The sequence below is a fragment of the Rosa rugosa genome, chromosome 7 (genome assembly GCF_958449725.1).
Source record: "Rosa rugosa chromosome 7, drRosRugo1.1, whole genome shotgun sequence".
NCBI lineage: Eukaryota > Viridiplantae > Streptophyta > Magnoliopsida > Rosales > Rosaceae > Rosa > Rosa rugosa.
Window position 1 is genome coordinate 11,187,694 of NC_084826.1, and position 21,853 is coordinate 11,209,546.

The 21,853-nt window shown below is 39.7% G+C and overlaps 4 protein-coding genes and 1 non-coding gene across 7 annotated transcripts; 2 read left to right on the forward strand and 3 right to left on the reverse strand.

Annotated features, from left to right (window-relative positions):
• Nucleotides 1–48: 48 nt before the first annotated feature.
• LOC133721550 (heat shock 70 kDa protein 1) lies at nucleotides 49–3,096 on the reverse strand. The gene is made up of 2 exons (XM_062148195.1): nucleotides 2,794–3,096; nucleotides 49–1,985 (listed from the first exon to the last, which is right to left on the reverse strand). The coding sequence occupies exons 1-2, from the start codon at nucleotides 3,005–3,007 to the stop codon at nucleotides 256–258; spliced, it is 1,944 nt and encodes a 647-aa protein (XP_062004179.1). The 5' UTR covers nucleotides 3,008–3,096; the 3' UTR covers nucleotides 49–255.
• A 3,697-nt stretch (nucleotides 3,097–6,793) lies between these two features.
• Nucleotides 6,794–13,268, forward strand: LOC133721551 (uncharacterized). Of its 3 annotated transcripts, none has more exons than XM_062148197.1 (5): nucleotides 6,794–7,025; nucleotides 7,533–7,790; nucleotides 8,120–8,459; nucleotides 9,339–10,307; nucleotides 10,607–13,268. In XM_062148197.1, exons 2-5 carry the CDS (start codon nucleotides 7,575–7,577, stop codon nucleotides 10,735–10,737), a joined length of 1,656 nt encoding a protein of 551 aa, XP_062004181.1. In that variant the 5' UTR covers nucleotides 6,794–7,025; nucleotides 7,533–7,574; the 3' UTR covers nucleotides 10,738–13,268. The 3 variants fall into 3 exon arrangements, with proteins under 3 accessions (XP_062004181.1, XP_062004180.1, XP_062004182.1); XM_062148196.1 differs by having other exon boundaries at nucleotides 7,586–7,790; XM_062148198.1 differs by having other exon boundaries at nucleotides 7,626–7,790.
• Nucleotides 13,269–14,794: 1,526 nt separating this feature from the next.
• LOC133722823 (uncharacterized) lies at nucleotides 14,795–19,598 on the forward strand. The gene is made up of 3 exons (XM_062149685.1): nucleotides 14,795–15,573; nucleotides 17,118–17,285; nucleotides 17,379–19,598. The coding sequence occupies exons 1-3, from the start codon at nucleotides 15,046–15,048 to the stop codon at nucleotides 19,002–19,004; spliced, it is 2,322 nt and encodes a 773-aa protein (XP_062005669.1). The 5' UTR covers nucleotides 14,795–15,045; the 3' UTR covers nucleotides 19,005–19,598.
• Nucleotides 19,380–19,729, reverse strand: LOC133723799 (dolichyl-diphosphooligosaccharide--protein glycosyltransferase subunit 4A). Its single transcript, XM_062150665.1, has one exon. It carries the CDS (start codon nucleotides 19,727–19,729, stop codon nucleotides 19,622–19,624), a length of 108 nt encoding a protein of 35 aa, XP_062006649.1. The 3' UTR covers nucleotides 19,380–19,621.
• A 1,523-nt stretch (nucleotides 19,730–21,252) lies between these two features.
• TRNAH-GUG (transfer RNA histidin (anticodon GUG)) lies at nucleotides 21,253–21,324 on the reverse strand. The gene has a single exon. It is a non-coding gene; the product is annotated as a tRNA-His (tRNA).
• Nucleotides 21,325–21,853: the final 529 nt, after the last annotated feature.

Sequence of the window (21,853 nt, forward strand, 5' to 3'; positions counted from 1 at the left end):
GAACTTTGCTCGAGTAACAAAAAAATAAAGAAGCAGATGTAAGATCAATTAGCACCGAATAGTTGAAAAATATTATAATAAAGGCCCCAGACAAATTGCTAGGGGAAAATAACAAAGGGCCTATAAGTTCCGCAAAAAATAAAAACAAAAGCTCTGATTAACAATCAAAGCAAAATTAAAAATAAACGCGATAAATTGTTCAGACCGCCTAAATAATCCAAAAAGCAACAAAACCACCCACGGGGATCATTTCACTTAGTCGACCTCCTCGATCTTGGGCCCAGCACCGCTGCCCCCAGCTGGAACATCATCATCAACTGGGCCAGCACCGTCAGGCCCAGCACCCTGGTACATCTTGGCGATGATTGGGTTGCAGATGCTTTCCAACTCCTTCATCTTGTCCTCAAACTCATCAGCCTCTGCAAGCTGGTTGCTGTCGAGCCACTGGATGGCAGCCTCAATGGCGTCCTCGATCTTCTTCTTGTCCGCCCCTGGGAGCTTCTCGCCGATCTTCTCATCCTTGATCGTGTTCCTCATGTTGTAGGCGTAGTTCTCCAAAGCGTTCTTGGCCTCAACCTTCTTCTTGTGCTCTTCATCCTCAGACTTGTACTTCTCTGCCTCTTGAACCATCTTTTCAATCTCCTCCTTTGAGAGCCTGCCCTTGTCGTTGGTGATGGTGATCTTGTTCTTTTGCCCAGTGGTCTTGTCCTCTGCTGACACATTCAAGATACCATTGGCATCGATGTCAAAGCACACTGTGATCTGGGGTACACCTCTGGGAGCTGGGGGGATTCCGGAGAGTTCAAACTTTCCGAGCAAGTTGTTGTCCCTGGTTCTGGTTCTCTCTCCTTCATAGACCTGGATGAGCACACCAGGCTGGTTGTCGGAGTAGGTGGAGAAGACTTGTTCCTTCTTTGTTGGGATGGTTGTATTTCTGGGGATCAAGACGGTCATGACACCTCCGGCAGTTTCCAAACCAAGGGATAGAGGGGTAACATCCAATAGAAGAAGGTCCTGGACCTTCTCGTTACCCTCACCACTGAGAATTGCAGCCTGGACTGCAGCACCATAGGCAACGGCCTCGTCGGGGTTGATGCTCTTGCAGAGCTCCTTGCCATTGAAGAAGTCCTGGAGGAGTTGCTGAACCTTGGGAATACGGGTGGATCCACCAACAAGCACAACATCATGGACTGTGCTCTTGTCCATCTTGGCGTCCCTCAAACACTTCTCTACTGGCTCCATACACTTTCTGAACAAGTCCATGTTGAGCTCCTCGAATCTAGCACGGGTGATGGTTGAGTAGAAGTCAATACCCTCATACAAGGAATCGATTTCAATGGTGGTCTGGGCAGTGGATGAGAGGGTCCTCTTTGCCCTTTCACATGATGTCCTCAATCTCCTAAGAGCTCTAGGGTTGCCGCTGATATCCTTCTTGTTCTTTCTCTTGAACTCTTGAACGAAGTGGTTGACCATTCTGTTGTCAAAGTCCTCACCCCCAAGATGGGTGTCACCAGCTGTGGCCTTAACCTCAAAGATACCCTCTTCAATGGTTAGAAGAGAGACATCAAAGGTACCACCTCCAAGGTCAAAGATCAACACATTCTTCTCACCAACGCTGGTGGCCTTCTTGTCAAGACCGTAGGCGATGGCAGCTGCTGTAGGCTCGTTGATAATACGCAAGACATTGATACCAGCAATAACTCCGGCATCCTTGGTGGCCTGACGCTGAGAATCGTTAAAGTAAGCGGGGACAGTGACCACTGCATTCTTGATGGTGGAACCAAGGTAAGCCTCGGCGATCTCACGCATCTTGATAAGGACCATGGAAGAGATCTCCTCAGCAGCAAATAGCTTCTCTTCTCCCTTGTATGAGACTCCAATCATAGGCTTGTCAGCAGGGCCAGCGATGACCTTGAATGGCCACAACTTCATGTCACCCTGAACTGAGGCATCGGTGAATCTACGACCAATCAATCGCTTAGCATCTGCAACAGTAAAAAACCTATTAGCACATGACCTTTATTTAACAATTACAAGTTACATAAAATTGGATCTGAACCAGAATATGACAATACCATCAGATTAAGACAACACTCTGAAAACTCTTTGTTTAAGTCAACTGATTATAAATTGGTCAATTAAACTTTAGTTAGCCAACTAATTTAGAAACTCTAATTAATATTTACATCTACTTCAACCGATTGTACCAAATAGATTTCACATCAAGCAAGAAATAACATTTAGTTAACAGCAGAGTGCTCTGTTCCTAATCTAAATTGTAAAACAGACTGCAAGTATTCCATCTAATAACCTGATTTGACTTCACAATTTAGTTATTTAAGAATCAATTCATCCTAAAATAAGTTACCTAAGAATAAATTCATCCAACAATAAGTTACTTAAGAATCAATTGACCAATCTACTTTCCATCAAAATAAGTTGAGGCAGACTACAGAACAACAATTAGATTACTTTTTGCTAAAGAAATTTCAAAATTTAAATTAGGCTAGTAAAGTAGATCTACAATAATTTCAAAATTTTCAAATTCAAAATCCAAATCAGCAGCTCCAGATTCAACAACAAGAAACAGCAGCAATAAACCACAAACGAAATCAACACAGATCTACAAAGTAAGCAGCTATAAAATTTACTACATCATACAGTACAATACAGCAAAATTTCTAGCATACAAACTTCAATAAGCATTACACAAGATCTAAGATCTACTAAGAACAAACATACAGATCTAGTAAGCTACTGAAATCAAAACAGCAACTGGATCTGAGATCTTACCAAAAACAGTGTTGATTGGGTTCATGGCGACCTGGTTCTTAGCGGCGTCTCCGATCAACCTCTCGGTGTCGGTGAAGGCGACATACGACGGGGTCGTCCGGTTTCCCTGGTCGTTGGCGATGATCTCAACACGGTCGTGTTGCCAGACGCCGACGCAAGAGTAAGTGGTACCGAGATCGATACCGATGGCCGGTCCCTCTCCTTTGCCGGCCATTTTGAGTCGACGAAGAGATTGACTAGGAAAAGAGAGAGGCGCTAGGGTTTAGAAAAGTAGAGAGGCGCTAGGGTTTGGTAAGTGGGAGAGGGAGGAGATTGTGGATGGGTTTATATAGGGTGAGGCGGTGAGTGGGCCTGGAGTTCCAGAATGTTCGAACCCTAGAGTGCCGGAGCCGCGGGGATCCTTGGATTGAGCGGACGGTTCAGATGGTGTCCAGGTTGCTTTTGGAGACTCGTTGTTGAGTTTGATTCTTCCTCCAATCGGCGCTTGTGTAGGTTGTGTCGAGTGTCGACGACCTAGTGGGCTTTTTCTCAACACTTTCCCGCGTTAAGCGAGGCCCACTCGTGGTGATGTGACTTGATAATTACTTTGTTTTCACTTTTCAACTTAGCTAGAGCCTAGAGGTGAGATGAAGACTTCGATGCTTTGAAATGTGTTTTTATTGGAATTCTAAATAGATAAAATATAACGTATTTAGTGAATATTTTATCACGTGATACTTGTGTAGTATGTGATGTTTTTTTTTTTTTTTTTTTTTTTTTTTGAACAAAGGCCGGTGCGGCTGCCCTCAAGCCTTCATAAATGAAACCGGAGAATACAAGGGGGGGACATTAAGCCTAAACCCCAGATTACAATCTGCAACAAGAGTACATCCAGAAAAAATTCATGAGACGACTCCACTAAATACATGTACTCCAATCCACACCAGCTAGCAAAGAACGCGCTCCAGACGGTTCTATTTGCTTCCCAGCGGTGACATAACGGAAAGATTACTCGATCTGCAACTTTAATGCAGCAAAGCGTAATTTCCGTTCTACCAGCTTTCCCATCATGTTGCCACTGGAATCTACATCCAGTGGCATGAGGTCTCACCCTGCCACTAGGAGGCAACGACCATTTGACAAAAGCAAGGAACTCGCCGCCTACCTAGAGCAGACAAGGCACTTAGAGTGCACCCACAGACACAAAGCCCGACTATCCCTACACAACAAATGTAGGGACTTATTGCTCGCAAATTGCGCAAAACAAACCACAAACCACAAACTACAAACAACATAACAAACAACAAAGCAAACAAAAATAAAAAAACAACAACAGCAAAGTCCAAATGGTGAAGCCCAGCCCAACCACCGTCTCGCCCAAAGACCCAACGCAGAAGCCCACCCAACAAGCAGCCAAAGCCCACCGCCGGAACCAGACCGCCTCCAAGGAGCACAAAGCCGCCGCACAGCAATCCTGCACCGCCGCATCACCACGACACCGCTCAGCCCACCCAACCACGCCCGAAACCTGATCCAGCAACGAGACTCAACACCTCCCTGAGATCGAGATCTCAGCCACCTCCCAGTCCCCAGATGCCGCCGATACATCACAGATCGTCGCCGGCGAACCATGTCCCAGAGCCACTCCAGAAGCCACCGAGAAACCCTGATTCCCCGCCAGCGAGCCCACGCCCAAGATCCGGATGGGACAGATCGACATAGATCCTCCCACCCCCAGAACGAACCATCCTTCCCCCACCTTGGACCACGCTCCAGCACAAGAGACCTGCTGCACTCCCAACTCAACATCCTCTCCCGGACCGGAACGCAGCGGCAAGAGCGCCGGCGTTCGGCCGGGAGAGATCGCACTGCACTTTTCTGTGTTTTTTTGTGTCGCGCGTGAGGCGCGTTCAAAGATATATTCGTCTCAGATTATTATTAAGTAGTATGTGATGTTTTGTGATTTAAGAATGGTAAAATTTGTGAAACAAAATAAATTTTATTTAAATTGAAGCTTTACTATAATAGAAGTTCTTGGCATCTGCCATCTGGCATGATATTGATATTGTTATGGATGTTATAGACACTAGTTGGATTTATGCAATGAGTGGTTTAGATGTGATGCTTTGAATCTTGATCACCTCAATTCAAGCAATGAAAATGTAAATTTTTTTTTATTTTATGAAGATTTCAAAATTGAAATTAATGAAGTTTTTGATATACTTCAATTTTGGATTAGCTAGATCTAGTTAATCTCAATCAAATTCTCAACTCTCTTCACCACTTGGCCTAATCTTAGTGATTTAGTATTATGAAAATGACTTGTCGTGTAAGTGACATTGCACTAAGTATACATGTATAAACTTAAAGTTAGAACAAAAAGGATCAACACTATTTCTCTGTCAATTTTCAGATATTTTTTGGACCAACTTGGTTCTCTTAAATGAATTTAGACCAAAAAATGTTCTTTTAAATGAAATTCAATATATTCTTATTCCACCAAATTGAACTTTGATTGATCCCTTGTACACAATGAAAGGTGGGCTTCTGGTATATGACGTTGTGAAAGTGCATGCAAGCAAATGAAGCATTACTTCTAAGTTCTAACCATTGCTTGTGACCCTGAAGACTCTGTCGGTTAAGCCTCCTCACAGCAATGACCATGCAAGTACCAGGCTTGGCAGCTGTTAATGAATTCCCATCAACTTAACTCTTGAAGACACGACCAAAACCACCTTCTCCCACCATATTATCAGAACGAAATTTCCTGGTAGATCTTTTCAGTTCACTAAAGGAGAAGTTCTTGAAGGTGGGGAACAGCAAGATTTCACCCTCTGCTCGAGGAGTTGAAGGCAGTGCCTGTCATGCTTGATTTAGACTCATGATGTAGAATATACATCCATGTTCAGCAAGAGTTTTTATTGCTCGACTGACTCTAGGCATTGGTAATGTGTGCATCAAGTAATATATCTTGTGATTGTGTCAGGAGTTCCTCTATTTGCTTCTTCAAATAATAATGGTCATGTAGCCGTCTTAGCTAAAGGCCTAAAGCTATTGTTCTAAGAAGACATTCTCCAAGCATACATGGCTCAATTAAGACCTCATGACACATTAAGCCGTTACTGTTGGATCTTATTTATTTTTCCTTTTTTGGTCAAATGAAGTAAAGTGTATTACATTATTCAAAATTTCAAATGGTCCATTAAAATACAAGAGGTACAAAAAATCCTAATAAAAAGAGGCACATAGGTCCTAACAATAAGAGGTGCACAAGTACAGCAATGAGAGCATGTAGGCCCAGCACAAACAAAATAAAATCCATAATGAGCTTGGCCCAATTACAAGACAGAAGATGGTGTCGAGGGTGGAGCTCAGCCTCTTCCCTTGACTACGCGTGGTGGTAGTGATGTTGCGGCTTTAAGGCGGCGGAAGGATGACTGGAAAATGAACATTGGTGTTGGTAGAGGCTTAATGTCTAGCTTGTTACTATGGTAGTGTGGCGGTGACGCTGTGTTTGTTCACATCATAATGGTTGTCCTTAGTTATGGTGGCAGAGCGGTTGCTATGTGCCTAGCCACCGGTGGCGGTAAGGCTATTGCATGAGGTAATCGTGGGCCTGGTGGGAGTCTGGCGCTGCTCGATTAAGGGGACGGCAATGGCTTGGTTTCTATTTCGGGTTTTTTGGTGTTGGGCCTTACTACCCTAATGTTAGGGTTTAGGCTAATGTACTGGGCTCTTTTGTTGGGTTTTTGTTTTGACCTAATAGCTAGGTGTGCTTGGGCCATTTCTTTCATTTTTTTTTTTTTTTAAATTGAGCTCGGGGTAGAGCCCCATCTGCATAGGGAGGTTCGGGGAAGCTCGAATAAATTAGGTTGGATTTTGAAATTGTTTGGTGAAAACCCTAACAGTGTCATCACTGTGTACAATTAACCACATTTTCGTTTAATGGATTAACACCAAATTTTATTTTGAAAAAAAAAAAAAAAAAAAAGGGAAAATTATCCTTGCCTTTTAATTGTACCTTCTGAAGGTTTGGGGCAGCGATGAGAGTGAGCTCTCACTGGTAAACCCTTTCCTTAAATGCTAAAGAAAAACACAAAAGAATCTTCTACAGCTCGTTCCTCTCGTCCAAACCGACGCTCATAACCAAAGGGAATGAAAATGGACTCTATCAGAGAAGCGGAGAGTGCCACTGAACTTGAAGCCTTGTGCAAGCAGGATTCTTCTTGGTATCCCTGCCAGGTCTCCCTCAGGTCAGTCAGCTAACTCAACGCTGTTCGGCCCACACTGTGATTTCCTTACTACTTTTTTTTATTAGAAAATTGAGTAATGGGTTTTTTCTCTCTAATTTCCAACTGGCATGGGTTTCATTCAAGTGTGATCATCCTCAGGCATTTTAGATCCTCTTGCTGATTAGTGGTTCAATTTGCTATTCTTCTTGAGCAACTGAATCAGTACTTGCTGATAATACTGTTGATAATACAGTTTTCGCAGTTATGATCATGCATCCCAGTTTCTTTATTTCTGACTTAGTTGTAAACAAACTGATTTTTTTGTTTTCTTTTTTCCCATTAATCTTGTTTGGAAGAGTGCCATGGTTCTGGACTGCATATGGGTGTGACTTGATGAGTATGCCACAACTGCTGTCTGGATTTTCTGCAACATTGTGACAGATTCAATGTTAACAATAAAATAGGAATGTTTCTGTGTAATGAATCATCATGAACTAAATTTCTCACCAATTGCTTTTAAATTTCAAGTTTTGGGCATGCATTACAAATGTATTGAGGTGGCTCCTGATTATGGTCCACAGCTCTACTGAAGATAGCCTAATTGTCGACTTTGGGAGGCAGGAGTTAGAAGATATGGTGTTGAACAAGGATGAAGCACTTACGCGTCTTCGTTTTCGTTCTGCTCCTCTTCAGGGCGACGACTGCTCTCGCATTGAAGGAGAGCATGTTCTTTCCATCCATAAATCACCATTTAAGAGCCACTTATATGATGCCAAGGTGGAAAAGGTATCTATCTACATCCAAATTTACATACGTCTCCCCGGGAATAGGGGATTTTCATCTTATCATGAACTTTATATCTTCTTGAACTAATTGTTATTTATTTTTCAAGTGCTAATGGGAATGACCCTGTGGGTACTTGAGATTTGAGAAGTTTGTTTTTTCTCTGCATCTGCTGTTAATGGCTACAAGAAGAAAGAAATGAGATTTTTTGTCACTTTTTTCATGTTTCAGTGGGTTATGTATGGTATTGCATTTCATCTTAAGTGACATTTTGATGAAATTTACTTCATATGCTTGTTAATTCAGTCCATTTCTGAACACATGATGACTAGGTGACCAGAGTGAGACACTCTACAAGGGTCTATTGCAGATGCAGTTTTATGATTACGTGGCTTCACCCAGACTTCAAAGGACAGATGGTCACTGTCCCCTCTAGTTCAATCATGAAACTAGCAAGCAAAAGCATCAGTTCTCATCCAACTGTTGCTGCATTATTGAAATCAGTTAAGCAAATGGGTTTATATACTGCACCTCCCCTTCCAATCATGCATGAAGACAATGATTTTGAATTTGACCTCAATAAATTATTGGGAAAGCAAATAGAAGAGATCAACATTTCAGCTAATGGAGTCACAAATGAAACTACAATAGACATATTAGAGGGGGTTAAAGGTAACTAGCCCTACTCAGTACTTTATCTGTTTAATGAATTTTGGTTTGTTGTTGCAATATGTCTCCTAGTTTTCCCCCATAGGCACTCCGTTATCTGTTTATAACACATAACGGAGTGTGTATGGTGACAAATTTCTGTTATAAACAGATATAGTCTCTTAAATCTGGTGTTTGCAAAATGATGGAGTAGTAGATGCGCCTCACTTAATGAACTATATTATTCATCCCTTGTGCATAACCTAATGAAGAATAAATGCATATCCTAGTTTCATGCTGTTCTCTTTTTCCTGCTGTTGAGGCAAAGGAAAATCTAATATATCTTACATGGGTCTAGACATTTCAATTTTTTTTTTTTCCCAAGAGTTTGACCAGCTTAGGGTAAATAGTTGGCTACTTTGCTAGTCTAAATACTCCCTACTCCCCTCCTCCTCCTCCTCTCTCTCAACAAAATGATAGTTAAGGCTGAAGCTTGATACAGTGGGACTTATGCTTGCAAGAATTTGTGCTGACTGCTGACATAAGGTGCTAGATGTATTTATGACTTACCCTAGTGATATATTCATTTGTAATGTTTTGTACTTAGCATTTTGTTCAGTTATCCCCTAAATCTTTCACCCCTGAAGTTTTTAGTTTCCACCTGTCTTCCTCCATAGTCCACACCCAGCCAGCATGCTGGCCATTGTGGTTAAGTTGAAAAAGACTAATGATGGAATAAAAACCTTGTGAGGGAATAGAAGATTCACGAGGCATAAAAAATTTAGGGGGCTCTAACTGATTAGATTTATCTGTTGTTTCTGTTTTAAATAAAATGACCCTTCTAATTGATACATATGCATAATGCATGGTTAACATTTAGTTACTTCCTGGTTGTGCATGCAGCTGTTGACAATGGACATGTTACTGTGTCCAAAGTAGGCACTTCAAAAGCTCAGGTTTCTCATGACCAGGATCAATTGAAATCTGTTACTAACAGACCTGGTAACCTGGAAGTAAACATAGAAGATGAGGACCCAAAAGCCCCTCTCTCATCCAAACAAGAAGAGCATTCAGAACACAGGTCTCATATTAGTCCTCTTGCTGCCCGTGCAGCTCTGGCCTCCCTAGTGTCACTTACTCACAAGCATATTGCTATAAGTGGGACTGAACTTTTCAAGTCCAGTGACAGTAATAATATGTCTATTATGGTATCTTCTACTACAATCAAATCTCCAAAAAATGAAAATGTGAACTCAGGTGTTAGAACAACTCGCTCAACAGTTCAGAAAGGTTTTGGAATTCAGAACAGTGATTTGCATGATTCTACTGAAGCCATCGAGTTAAGGGTCTTAACCAACACAGGAAGGTTGACACGTTTAGCAGTCAAAGAAGAAAAAGATATATCATCTATGGAAATTAAACAAGGGTCGGAAGAAAGTGAGTCTGCTCAGATTACAGGATCATATTCTTCTGAAGGAACTGACATTGTACATGAAAGCAAAGTACTGAGAAAGAAGAATGATATATCAGACAAAGCAGTCTCTTCACCACTTCATTCAGAGAGTAACGGCCCTAAGGAAAATCTGACGGCTGGTGATCTTGAGGCGATTCAAGATGCATATGTTCAGATGAAGACTTGTGCTAAAGACACCAAGTCAAGTGTTTCAACCAACATGAGGAGGTTGACTCGTTCCATGGTCTCTTGTAAAGACAATTTGATAGTTCCTGAAAGCCATGCAGTGGAAAAGGAAAATCGTGAATCAAAAAAGAAGAAAGCTGTCTCTGCGACATCTCATAATGACAGTACACAAGGTGAAGAAAGTAATAGAAAGCACAAGTCCGGTGGTGTCAGAAACAGTCGACAAACTGAAGGTTAAATATGTTTATAGTACATGTATACATATCTTGCTAAGTATAATCATTTGTGTTATGTCACTCATTGCATACAATATCTTCTCGAAAATCTCATACTGTTAATCCAGTCTCACATTCTGACTTTGATGCCATTCAGATTTTGGAAATTGACTTGATTAAATCTTAATTAATTTATTGTTTAAGCAAATCATTTTGTCCCATATGGTTTCCCTTTTGTAGTCTTTTGCACGCCACAGTTACTCGTTTCTTCTTTCTAAATCTTGGTATTTAAAGCTTCACAGTGATGTCAACTGCAGGAAAAATGTCAGGCAGTGGTGACAATAGTCAAGGCCAGAAGAGGAAGTCTACTTCTTTGAGTAGGCAAGAGCAACGGTTTTCTCCACGATTAAGGTTTCTCCCTCACACTCGTTCACAAAACAAGTCTTAAGTTAGTCTTTCTTTATCAGCATTACTCACAATGAAGCAAGGCAGCTTTTTGGGAACTGGTAAGAGGTTAACTCTATTGCTTGCTTTGCCTATGTTTGAGAAAGAGATTAGGAAGCTAATAGAAGGTATGCTTCTTTGTAATATCTATTTTAAGTGGATGCATGTGTGAACTTATCAATATCTTAGTATGATTCACAGATGGAGAAAACAACTTGGTAGAATGACATTTCACAGAGTTGGGATCATCTCACCTTCATTTTTCTCTCCCAGTATCTGTCTAGGCATTTTAGTTGTTTTTATAATCATTAAGAAGATTATACATCTGTCTAGTTAACTCGTGAAGAGTTTATAGATTTATTTTGATCTTTTCTTGAAAGAGTCATTTATAATGCCAATTTTTTGGCCTAGGCATTTGCCTCAAACCAACCATGCTATGCAACAGTTGAGAAAGCGTGAAATGTTGAGTAAATGCAAGATAGGTACAAGTGGGAATTTGTGAAAATTGTGAGCCAATACAAGATATCTGTGTTTAACACGTGATTGCAATTTGGTGTGCAAATCTTTTGTGGGTAAGATTAAACGCCACTTCTGAGCCCATGCATAAGAAGGATATGCACTGGATAATGGGCATTGTATGTTTTATCCTTGTTTTGATTGTCCTGAGCCTACTAGCTATTGGATACTGATGTTCAAGGGACTGATGTACAAGTGACTGTCCCTTGACTCCTTTGTGCAAGTGTTAATGGAGCAAGAGCCTTATCGCATAATATAGATTCTTTGGACAACTATATATGGGTTCTCCAACATGGAAGAATTGGTTTACTATATATGGGTTCTCGGACCTGGAAGAATTTGTTTAACAGGGAAATAAACACATTATCTCTGAGGTGCTTAGTCATTAGCTTGTGCTTAAGGAACTTCACATTTGTTTCACTAGGTCTGTAGGTCATGTTGAGGTGTAGAACAAGTGATCGTTGGAAAATTAGCTGCTTAGGCTGATGAAAGATTGGCTGATAGTGAAGAGGCACCTAGCTGCTTCGAAAACTGCTTTTGTGACCTTTACTTCAACGCCCAGATTAGAAAAATGAAAGAGTGGAAAAGGCAAATAACTTAACTTGATTGTCTTTTTTATTTTTATTTTATTTTATTGTTTTTATATATAACATATATCTAATTTCAAACCTGCAGTTAGGTTTTTACATTCAAGTTCTTTTCTTCACAATAATCATGGTACCAGAGCATTTGTGACACCATTTTCTGTTTATTTGCATTCTAACCGTAAATGCATCAAGTCATATCATCATTAGACCTTGCTTTACACTATGCCAGATGAGTTCAACAACTGTAGGACAAGTCATATCAGTTGTACCATAACAACTACTATTACTAATTTTGGTCCGTATCCTAAATTAGGCTCAAATGGGACATATATCCTAAATTAGGCTCAAAATGGGACATATATCCTAAATTAGGCTTCTTTGCACCAACTGAAACATGAGTTTCTTATTTCTATTGAGCCAGCAGGATATCACCCGTGCTCATATAAGCTTGCATTTTCATGTCTTTAGGAGCTCACTTCGAGGAGCAAGCAAGCCTTTGTCAAATGTTATAGACACTTGATAATTATGTCTTACTATACATATAAACATGCAAAATGCTACTACTTAGCAAAGATCCTAGGTAAGATTATAGGGTAGGTCAAGGGTAAGGTTCTCTTGCTATACTGCTGATTAGGTGGAGTTAGGCGTGAATATCTGCTCGTGATTGATAGTTTGATAACATAGTATGTGGAATATCTGGCAAGATATCAGTACATATTCAAAGTAGTTTTCTCTTGCTAAATATATGTAATGCTGTCAAAATCCTGTATGTATTTATGTATGTATGTATACGTATGTATTAGTTTTGTTTGTCACTGTCAGTACTCAATAGTCGTTGACATAGTTACCTTATAACATGTTTCCAAGTCCTTTTCATACAGGATGATGGTGGAACCTCTGTAAGACATTTTATTAATGAGATTGATTGGATTTATCGCAGCAAATCACATTACTAGTTGCTTCACCATCGTATTTCATTATCAAGTGTACAATTCCTAAGACGAAGTGATGGATGTGAAGATTTAAGTACGTACTTAGAAGATTGGAACCATATGATTCCATTTATAATTCACCACTTTGACAACTGGTTGCTTTCTTTCGAATAGTTATTTTACAGCCGGCACAACATACTTACGCCTGATCGTAGATATGCCATTGTCGTTCTGGTATAACACGCCAGGGCTCATAGGTTGATTTGATTTTAACAGTACATGTTACTTTTGCTATCAGACTGGGTTTACTTGCTATGTTGGCCCGCTCGTACGCCATTTGCTAGCATAATGTTCATCATTTGGGTTGATTATGCTAATCACAGTCATTCATATCATCAACATAGATCAACCGTTTCCGTTTGGTTGCTGATTAGCCGTTCATGTAAGCTTAGAGGACTGTAAACAGCAAGCTTTGTTGTGTAGTATTTGATTTTTTGAAATGGGGTTGTGTAGTATTTGATTAACCTGCCTGAATTTGCAAAATTTTTGTTATGAACCCAAATAAGATGATGCGCCAATTTCTCCTATCAATAATTAATGACTATGATTAGTCCGCACTCCGCAGTCTTACTGCCGACTAAAGTTGCACACTTGCAAATCATCGAAGAGAAAAAAAAAAAAAAAAAAACTTTAACCCACCCCTGCAGTCTTATACTGCCGACCAAAGTTGCTTATTAACAGGTTAACTTGTTAATTATTACCAACTTACTAGCTAGTGATTCACCTATTCCTTTGCATTTTGAGACTTTGACAGTTCATGCATCTTCAGCAAATCCCAACTTTGAAATTTTTCCAGAAAAAAAAAATGGAACTGATTAGTCTGACTGCAATACCAAATTGGGCCTAAAACTCTAAACGGTCTGTTACTCGTCTCCTGCCAACTAACTGACATAGTAATGGGTTCGGTATACATTTCTGATGAAAATTCTCATCCTGGAAAAATGCTCATTTTAGAGTTTATTTTTCTTTTTCATGAATAAATTCAAAATAGCCCTTTTTGATTAAAAAAAGAAAAGAAAAAAAAGTTAGGTTTTAACCAAGATCATTAGATTGGATGGACAAAATACCTTTCAAATCTGTATTCGATCCCCCTTCAGGTGCATTCGAACCCCCGTCGAGTCGTATTCTGAGGAGGGTTTTAACCAAAACTCCAAAAGGATTCCTATTTTGTTGAAGAGAATGATGTTTCTGTTAATCAGCATCAAATGTTAACTTACTTGAAAATTTGAAAGAAAAGACTAGTTTTATTTGGAGTTTTGAGCACTTCTTTAATCAATGCCCATCAATTCCAGTACAACTTTTCAAGCGATATTATTTATAAACAGAAGCTGTTCCTCAAATATGGGGTTTTAGTGCAGCGAAAACAAAAAGAACCATTTCAAATCTAAGTACCCATGATCGATGCTTACAGAAGCTATAGGACAACATGCAAAACCCAAATTCTTAATCAAAATTGACATAAAAGATACTAGTGCGTAGCTTCAAATTTGTTTAGCAGAGTGATTAATTGTTTAGACTACAGTTAATCATAGTAGAAGCTTATATTAGCTGCTATTGATACAAGGGAGGCTGCTTATGTGACACTTTTGTTCTTAATAATACAAAGGTCTCTATTCTTACTTTTCTCTCTTGTTTTCTTCAATAAAGAAATACAGAAAGCAAGAAATGCAAACGTTATCAAAATTGTCCAAAGTTTTCCATAATTTTGTAGAAAATTAATTATATATCAATAAAATATATTATACCATCACAACCTCATTTCTTTCATATTTAACTCCCTCGATGGTATTTGTTTTGTTTTACCACCAACATTTGATTTAGTGATATGATAATTCATCCCTCTCTTATATTAAAAGTCAAACCTTAGTTTTGTAATATATAAAACACAAATAAGAAAACATAGATATACAAATCCATTTCCATTTCTTTCAACCATCTTATTTTATCTATCATGTATTCTCTGTTTTATTCCGCAACTCTTATTTCACTTGTTTCCCAAAATGAGTAAATTTCCACAGTTCCATGTAGATATTTTTATTGCTTGACAAGCTTCCTCTGGATATAATAGTGGTCTTCGGTCTTCTCCTTCAGCAAACGTACATCCTCAGCTCGAAAGAGCAACTGTACGTGTATCTTCCCTCTCCTACAAATCAAGTACTCAACGCTCATCAGGCTCTACTTAACCACAAGCTTCTCATTTCATACAATTCCATAAAAATGGAGAACCAAACCCATCCCTTATGGCGCGTGCGATTAGCCGCTGCTCTCCGAACCGCCTTAGCCTGCACCATAGTCGGCTGTGCCACCCTCTACAGCCCGAAACCTATCCGCAATTTCTTAACGTACCCATCTTATTCTTACATGACAACAATCCTTATAGTCTCGGACGCAACCCTCGGCCAGACCCTTATGAGCTGTTGGCACGTGGTCTACGCCACGTGCCAGATGATGGCTTCTTCCGTGTTGGTCCTGTGGCTGGTTGGACCAGCACGGTTCACTAACGAGGTGGCGGCCGCGGCCATGGCCGTCAGCGTGTTTGTGGTGGCGCTGCCGGGGTCGACGCACTTGATGTCCAAGAGGATCGCGTTTGGGCAGTTTGTGAATGTTTACGTGGGTACTGTTGTTTATGGTGCTAATACTCGGATCGTCGTGCACCCAACTCAGGTGGCGGCGAGTACGGCACTTGGAGCTTTGGCTTCTGTTCTTGCTATGATGTTTCCATATCCTCGGCTAGCTTACTATGAGGTATTATAACTCGTTAATATCCATTTGTTACTCTTCTTTGCATGTCGTTCGAATTAGACCATCACTTAATCTCAAAAGCTTAAAACTAGAGAAGTGAGCGAAACTTTGTATCCCATGCTAAAATACTCCCCATGACGTGCCAGAAAGGGTAACCTCACAAACCAAGAAAGCCATGAGAATGAGAATTAGATGTTTGGGCTGGGAGAAACCAAGGTTCTGTACTACACACCGAAAGTTTAAGCTGTTAAGTTGTAAGCTATTCACGATATTCTTCTCTGTTCTCTATTTCTCTACACCCCGATATCGATCATCGTGTTTGTGTTAGAAAATCACCCCTAACTAAGCCCGAGCCTATTTAGTTTAGTAAGATACTCATGAGTATCTTACTAAACTAAATAGGCTCGGGATCAGATACAGTTTTTCAGTTGTAAACGACAAAGTTCATATTAATCTGTCTTAAAATTAGGGTGTTAGCTGGGACGGAGAAATACACATGGAAATACATATGGTTTCAAGACTAGTTTACTAAACAATACAAGTAATTAGGAAAAAGACCAACAATATATAATTAGCTTTAATCGGTCACTCTTAATTTGCACTTGCGGGAGTGCAAATTAACACTGTCATTACGACAGTGTTATCCACGCTCCTGAAAGACTGGAGGAGGTGTTTGGAGAACGCGTACCGACGTAGCGTACAGAGCCATTCTTGAAGATACTATCAATTATCAGCTAATAACGTTTTACAATGCAAGTTGAACTAGTCTTGGTCTAAGTCTAAGAGGTTTGACAGGTGAGCCAACCAGAGTGAAGCCAATAATTATAATACATTAATTCCATCTCCCAAATCGGCTAATATATATGTCATAAGAGTTGACAATCTAACATAAGCATTTTGTTTCTCCAACTCCTTCCGCAAATGGCAGCTTGCTGGATTAATTTGCCGGAATGCAGGAAATAATTAATTTATATATGTTCAAGTCCTTTCTTATTACGTACATAATATATCATTCCTACATGGCTACATATATAGGTATAAAATTAGTAAGAGATAATGACTTGGTCGATCCAATACAAGCATGGGATTCGTGGTCCAATTGCATTCAATACATACAGTTATTTCGTCTTGTCTGATCGTCTCTTTTAACCTAACAACAAAATGATCGATGGAATATACGCATGCAAGTATGAAGTATGTTAAACTCTTTGCATGAGTCACAAAATCATTTGCATGAATTAACATTAACCCCATTGAAGCATTCCTGGTCTCTATAATTCTGAGCATCCAGCTAGTGATTCTGTATTTCGATCGACACAGGCGTGTTGTAGATTAGATGAACAAAAAGAACTATGGGATCCATAAAACTGTGAACAGATTATATATAATTAATGACCCCAGATTAAACTCGATAATCATATATTAAACAGTTTCTTCCTTCTTTTTGTTCCATGTCTGCATTCTGTAGCATTTAAACTGAAAGAATTAAGTATGACTATAGTTGCATGTAGTAGTTGTTAACGGTTGTTGGTGTTAAAATTTTGCAGGTTAAGAATTCATGGCGTCTTTATGCTGAAAATGCTTCCCAGAGGTTAACTCAATTCGTCGAAGCAATATCTGCCCAAGACAATAGAGTAGCACTTGAATCCATTTCTAAAGGAAAATCTCTTTCCAAAGGAGCAGCTAAGCTTCTTCAAAGTATCAATCATAATCTGGTAAGCTAATATTCATTCATGAAAGTCCAAAAAATGGGTGTGATCAGCTTGATTAGTTCAGTTCCCTAAAGCCATTTATTTAACCTTTAGCAGGAAGGTATGTTGTGGGAGAGACCAGATATCAAATTTCTAAGACCAAACCATAGGGAATTGGGACATAAGTTGCAAGAAATGGAGATACCAATTAAGGGGATGGAGATGGCTTTATCTTCGTGTTCTTCCTTTCCTGTTGATATGATCGACGAAGGGCTGAGAGATCATTTACGTAACTCACAGCTACAGATAAGCCTAAAACTACTGCAATCTAAGTACTCTGTGCCTTCGGAGGCAACAACAGTTCCAGAAGGTCAGACAGAAATCTTTGACAAGCCCCTTTGGACTAACAAAACCAGCACCACAACCCATCAAGATCTCCCAGCTTTGTTCTTCTTGTACTGCATGGAACTCCTCTTAGGTGACTTCCCTATTGCTTGGAATCCCGGAAACACTCCAAAATGCAAAGATAAAAGAGGTGATTCACAGACTCAAGCACAGTGTATCTGCAAAAGGGTCTGGAGAAGCATTAGGCCAAGCCTCGGGAATTTTATTTTTGCCCTCAAGTGCTCAATCGCATTAGGGTTTGCTGTGTTACTTGGTTTGATTTACAACAAGGAGCAAGGTTACTGGTCGGGCCTCACCATCGCCATCAGCTTCATAACAGGACGACAAGCGACATTTACAGTTGCGAATGCTAGAGCACAAGGAACAGCACTGGGATCAGTCTATGGAATCATATTTTTATTTCTTTTTCAAAAAGTCGACCAGCTAAGGCTCTTACCGATCTTACCTTGGATTGTTTTCACTCATTTTCTTAGGCATAGCAAGATGTATGGCCCAGCTGGTGGGATCTCAGCGGCAATTGGGGCGTTGCTAATCTTAGGTAGAGAAAACTATGGTCAACCAAGTGCCTTTGCAATTGCAAGAATTGCAGAGGCTTGCATTGGACTGACCTGTTTCACTTTAGTAGAGGTTATTTTTTATCCTATGAGAGCAGCGACCCTAGCGAAAAATCAATTTTCGCAAAGCTTGGGGGCACTTGGAGATTGCGTCCAAGGCATAAACCTCTGTGTACCAGCTTCTACTGGACTGAGAGAAAAGCACAGGAAGCTAAAATCTCATGTCAAAAAACTGGAGACCTTCATTGAAGAAGCTGAAACGGAGCCTAACTTCTGGTTCTTGCCCTTTCAAGGTGATTGTTACAATAGGATCCTAGGATCCATGTCGAAAATGGTGGATCTTCTACCCTTTGTGGCCCACAACATAGACTTCATCTCACAGAAATCTGAAGGTGCTTCACAGGAGCTAAAACACCATATGAATACTGATCTGGCGCTTCTAAAAGTGAAGATCGGGTCTTCACTAAAATGCCTTGAGCAGGTGATTTCGATGAAATCCCTTGCAGCGTTTGAGAAAGAGGCGCAGAGCGAATACGATAGCGAAATGGGCATATCACCAAACCCGTTTATGATTTTGGGTACATGTGATGAAGAGGCTGACGCCATGGTAAGTAATTTCCTTCATCATATCAAAGAAGCAGTTGAGAGAGTACATAACAGGGATGGTGAAGTGAAGGATGTGAGCCAAATGGTTCTTTGTTTGAGTAGCCTGGGATTCTGCATCCGGAGTTTGACAGAAGAAACTATGAAGATCAAGGAAGAAGTAAGAAAACTTGTCGAATGAGAGAGTCCTAAGAGATGTGTTTCATTGACAATATATCTAACCCACTGGCAGATAGATACTAATAAATCTGTCAATCTCTCTTTTTATCTATCAGATTTGTTATATCTTTCATTCTTTCATGTAGATCAGTTTACCATCCCCAGCACAAGTTGTAATTGGGAAAGTTTATATATAAAATAATGAAATTAATAACCCTTCTGAATACCCGCCAACCGGTTTTTTCTTTTCCATGCATTATTTTTTATTGGGTTTAAGTCACCTCTGATCCTCCCGGTTCATCTATCCCAACTTTGAAACTCCTTTGAATAAGTTCTTTTGCAATTTCTAAGAACGCCACAGCAAATCACAATGGCAAGACAAGACAGAACTAACATCTTATCAAACAGTATAACCAAATTCAAATATAAACACAGCCAATATCCATTAGTATCAACGCAAAAGTGCTGCAAACTTTTTATGAAAGCAGAAATTATAAGTGAATAAAAATCACATGTCTATAATGGCGAACATTCATATTGCATAATAACGCCTTTAACTAAATTAAGTTGTATCCATTGTGAAACCACTCATACTACAAAAGTAATAGGACATCTCTATCAATAGCAAAAATGGCATGTCTATTCATATTTTGGGTCAGCCATCACATAATGATACGCGATTACCAACACAAAGATGAAGATGCCAAGGAAATTGGCAAAGAAGCCCAGGTCCTGATCGTCAAACATCTGGGACATGAAATAAAATACAAAACTTAGAAGGATGAATTGTACCAGAGTATTGCTTTAAATACTTGTTAAATACAGATGCAACACCAACACAATTTGGCAACGTTGAAAGTAACTTTCTAACTGACCCAATACAAACATCACATAGAGTTCAAACTCAAACACAAATGTGCATTAAACAAACAGAAAATTATTCAGAGAATATAATCAATAAGAATCTGAGATAAGTACTAAAAGTAAGAGATGTTGAGCAGCTATCGAAACACAAAATCATTGAACCCATAACTTCAAGAAATCAATTTATGGAAGAACTTGGTTTTTACAATTTAACTTGAAACCTCAAGCCAAAGCTCTAAGTGCCATAGTATATGCTGCATGAGGGGAAGGAGTGTATATAGAATTATGTGAGAAGCGCCAACATCGCTGCCTCAGACGCCAGTCTTGGTAAACCTTGTCAGCCCAACAAGTACAAAATCCAATAGAGAAGGAATCAGCAGTGCCATAGAACACCTGCCCAAAGTTTCCAACTGTTGCCATGAAAGAGATATATGGGATGCTAAGACTTTGTGGAGAGGCTTTCGGCCATTCATCAACCGCCAGTTAGTAAGAGGGAAAATGCATGGTCCTCCTCGTGGCAACAATTCTACACAGCAAGTCTTATCATACTCATCTTTCTCTTACATGGCAAGAGTTCTCATAGAGTGTTGACCAACCAAGTGTTGATTTCTTCTACCTTAATGCTGTGCTTGTTGGGCACGACAGTTAACCACCACTTGCAGCAGAAGCGGCGATGGCAGCGCTCAATGCAATTGTGGTGATGTACCGAGATCAATTCCCTTGATGACCAAGAGAATTGTGTTTTGGTCAGTTGGAGCTTTGAACCTGAGAGCTCTAGCCACACCAATCTTGTTCTAAACCTCAACACTGCTCAGACTCTCACTACCAAAAACCTTAAACCCATTGGAACCATCAATACTAAACAGTTCCAGCAACACTAGTCTTTTAATCAATATAATTATCCCCAATTCCGTTAATTTGTAAAACATTTCGTAAGTCTCTAGAAACCATGGGTTCAATTCAATTTGCAAACCCAACTACGACCAACTGAGTAAAGATCGATTCTTTCTACGAAATCATGCATTACAACTAAAACCCATGTAGAAATTCAAGATCAAATTAATTACAATTAGCTCTATATACACAATTCAGATCTTCAAAATCCTACAAACAACACTATAATTGCTGGAAGAAGAAAAATAAATGAACAAGAATTGGCATGGTAGAATTTGAGATCTAGCGGATCAATGTGGAAGTAAATCATAATTGAAGAAGAGAGGGAGAGAATCTTACAGTTTTTGGAGGCGACTAGTCTGAGTCAATGGCAGAAGTCGAAGATCTGTGTGTCGAGGAGGGTAACGAGTGCCATCGATGGGTCTACGTTTATAAATCTGGCGTGAGTGACGAGTAAACGGCGCCGTATTACCTGTTGTTTGTACTTATACAAAAAAAAAAAAAATTATAAGTGTGGCTGCTGGGATTCGAGCCCAGGTCTCCACGGCCACAACGTGGAATTCTTACCACTAAACTACAGCCACTTAGATGGTAAACGATCTGCGAGAAAAATATTTGGATTGACTACTGGGCTAGTGTCACACACTCAACTAGGGGATTAGCGAAATCGAAAAGTACTGAGCTGAAAATGACTTGGGGTATATTTGTTTGTTTTTATTTTTATTTTGTAAATTGCCTTTTTATTATCCCTATTGGTTATTATTATTATTATTATTTAAAAACGGGCTGGTACAGCTACCCTCAAGCCTTGATTAATGAATCTACCGAATACAAGGGGGGACATTGAGCCTAAACCCCTGATTACAATGTCCCGAAATAATATAAGGAGACTCTACAAAATACATGTATTCTAACAAGCACTAATCAGTAAAGAGTGTTTTACTAGCTACTCTATTTGCTTTGATATAGCGGTGACATATCGGAAAGATAACTCGATTACATCGAAGCATAATTACCAGAATCACAGCTTTCCTAGTATGTTGCCACCAGAAAATAAATTCGATGACACTTAATTTCATTCTGCCACTAGGAGGTTGCAACCATTTAACAATG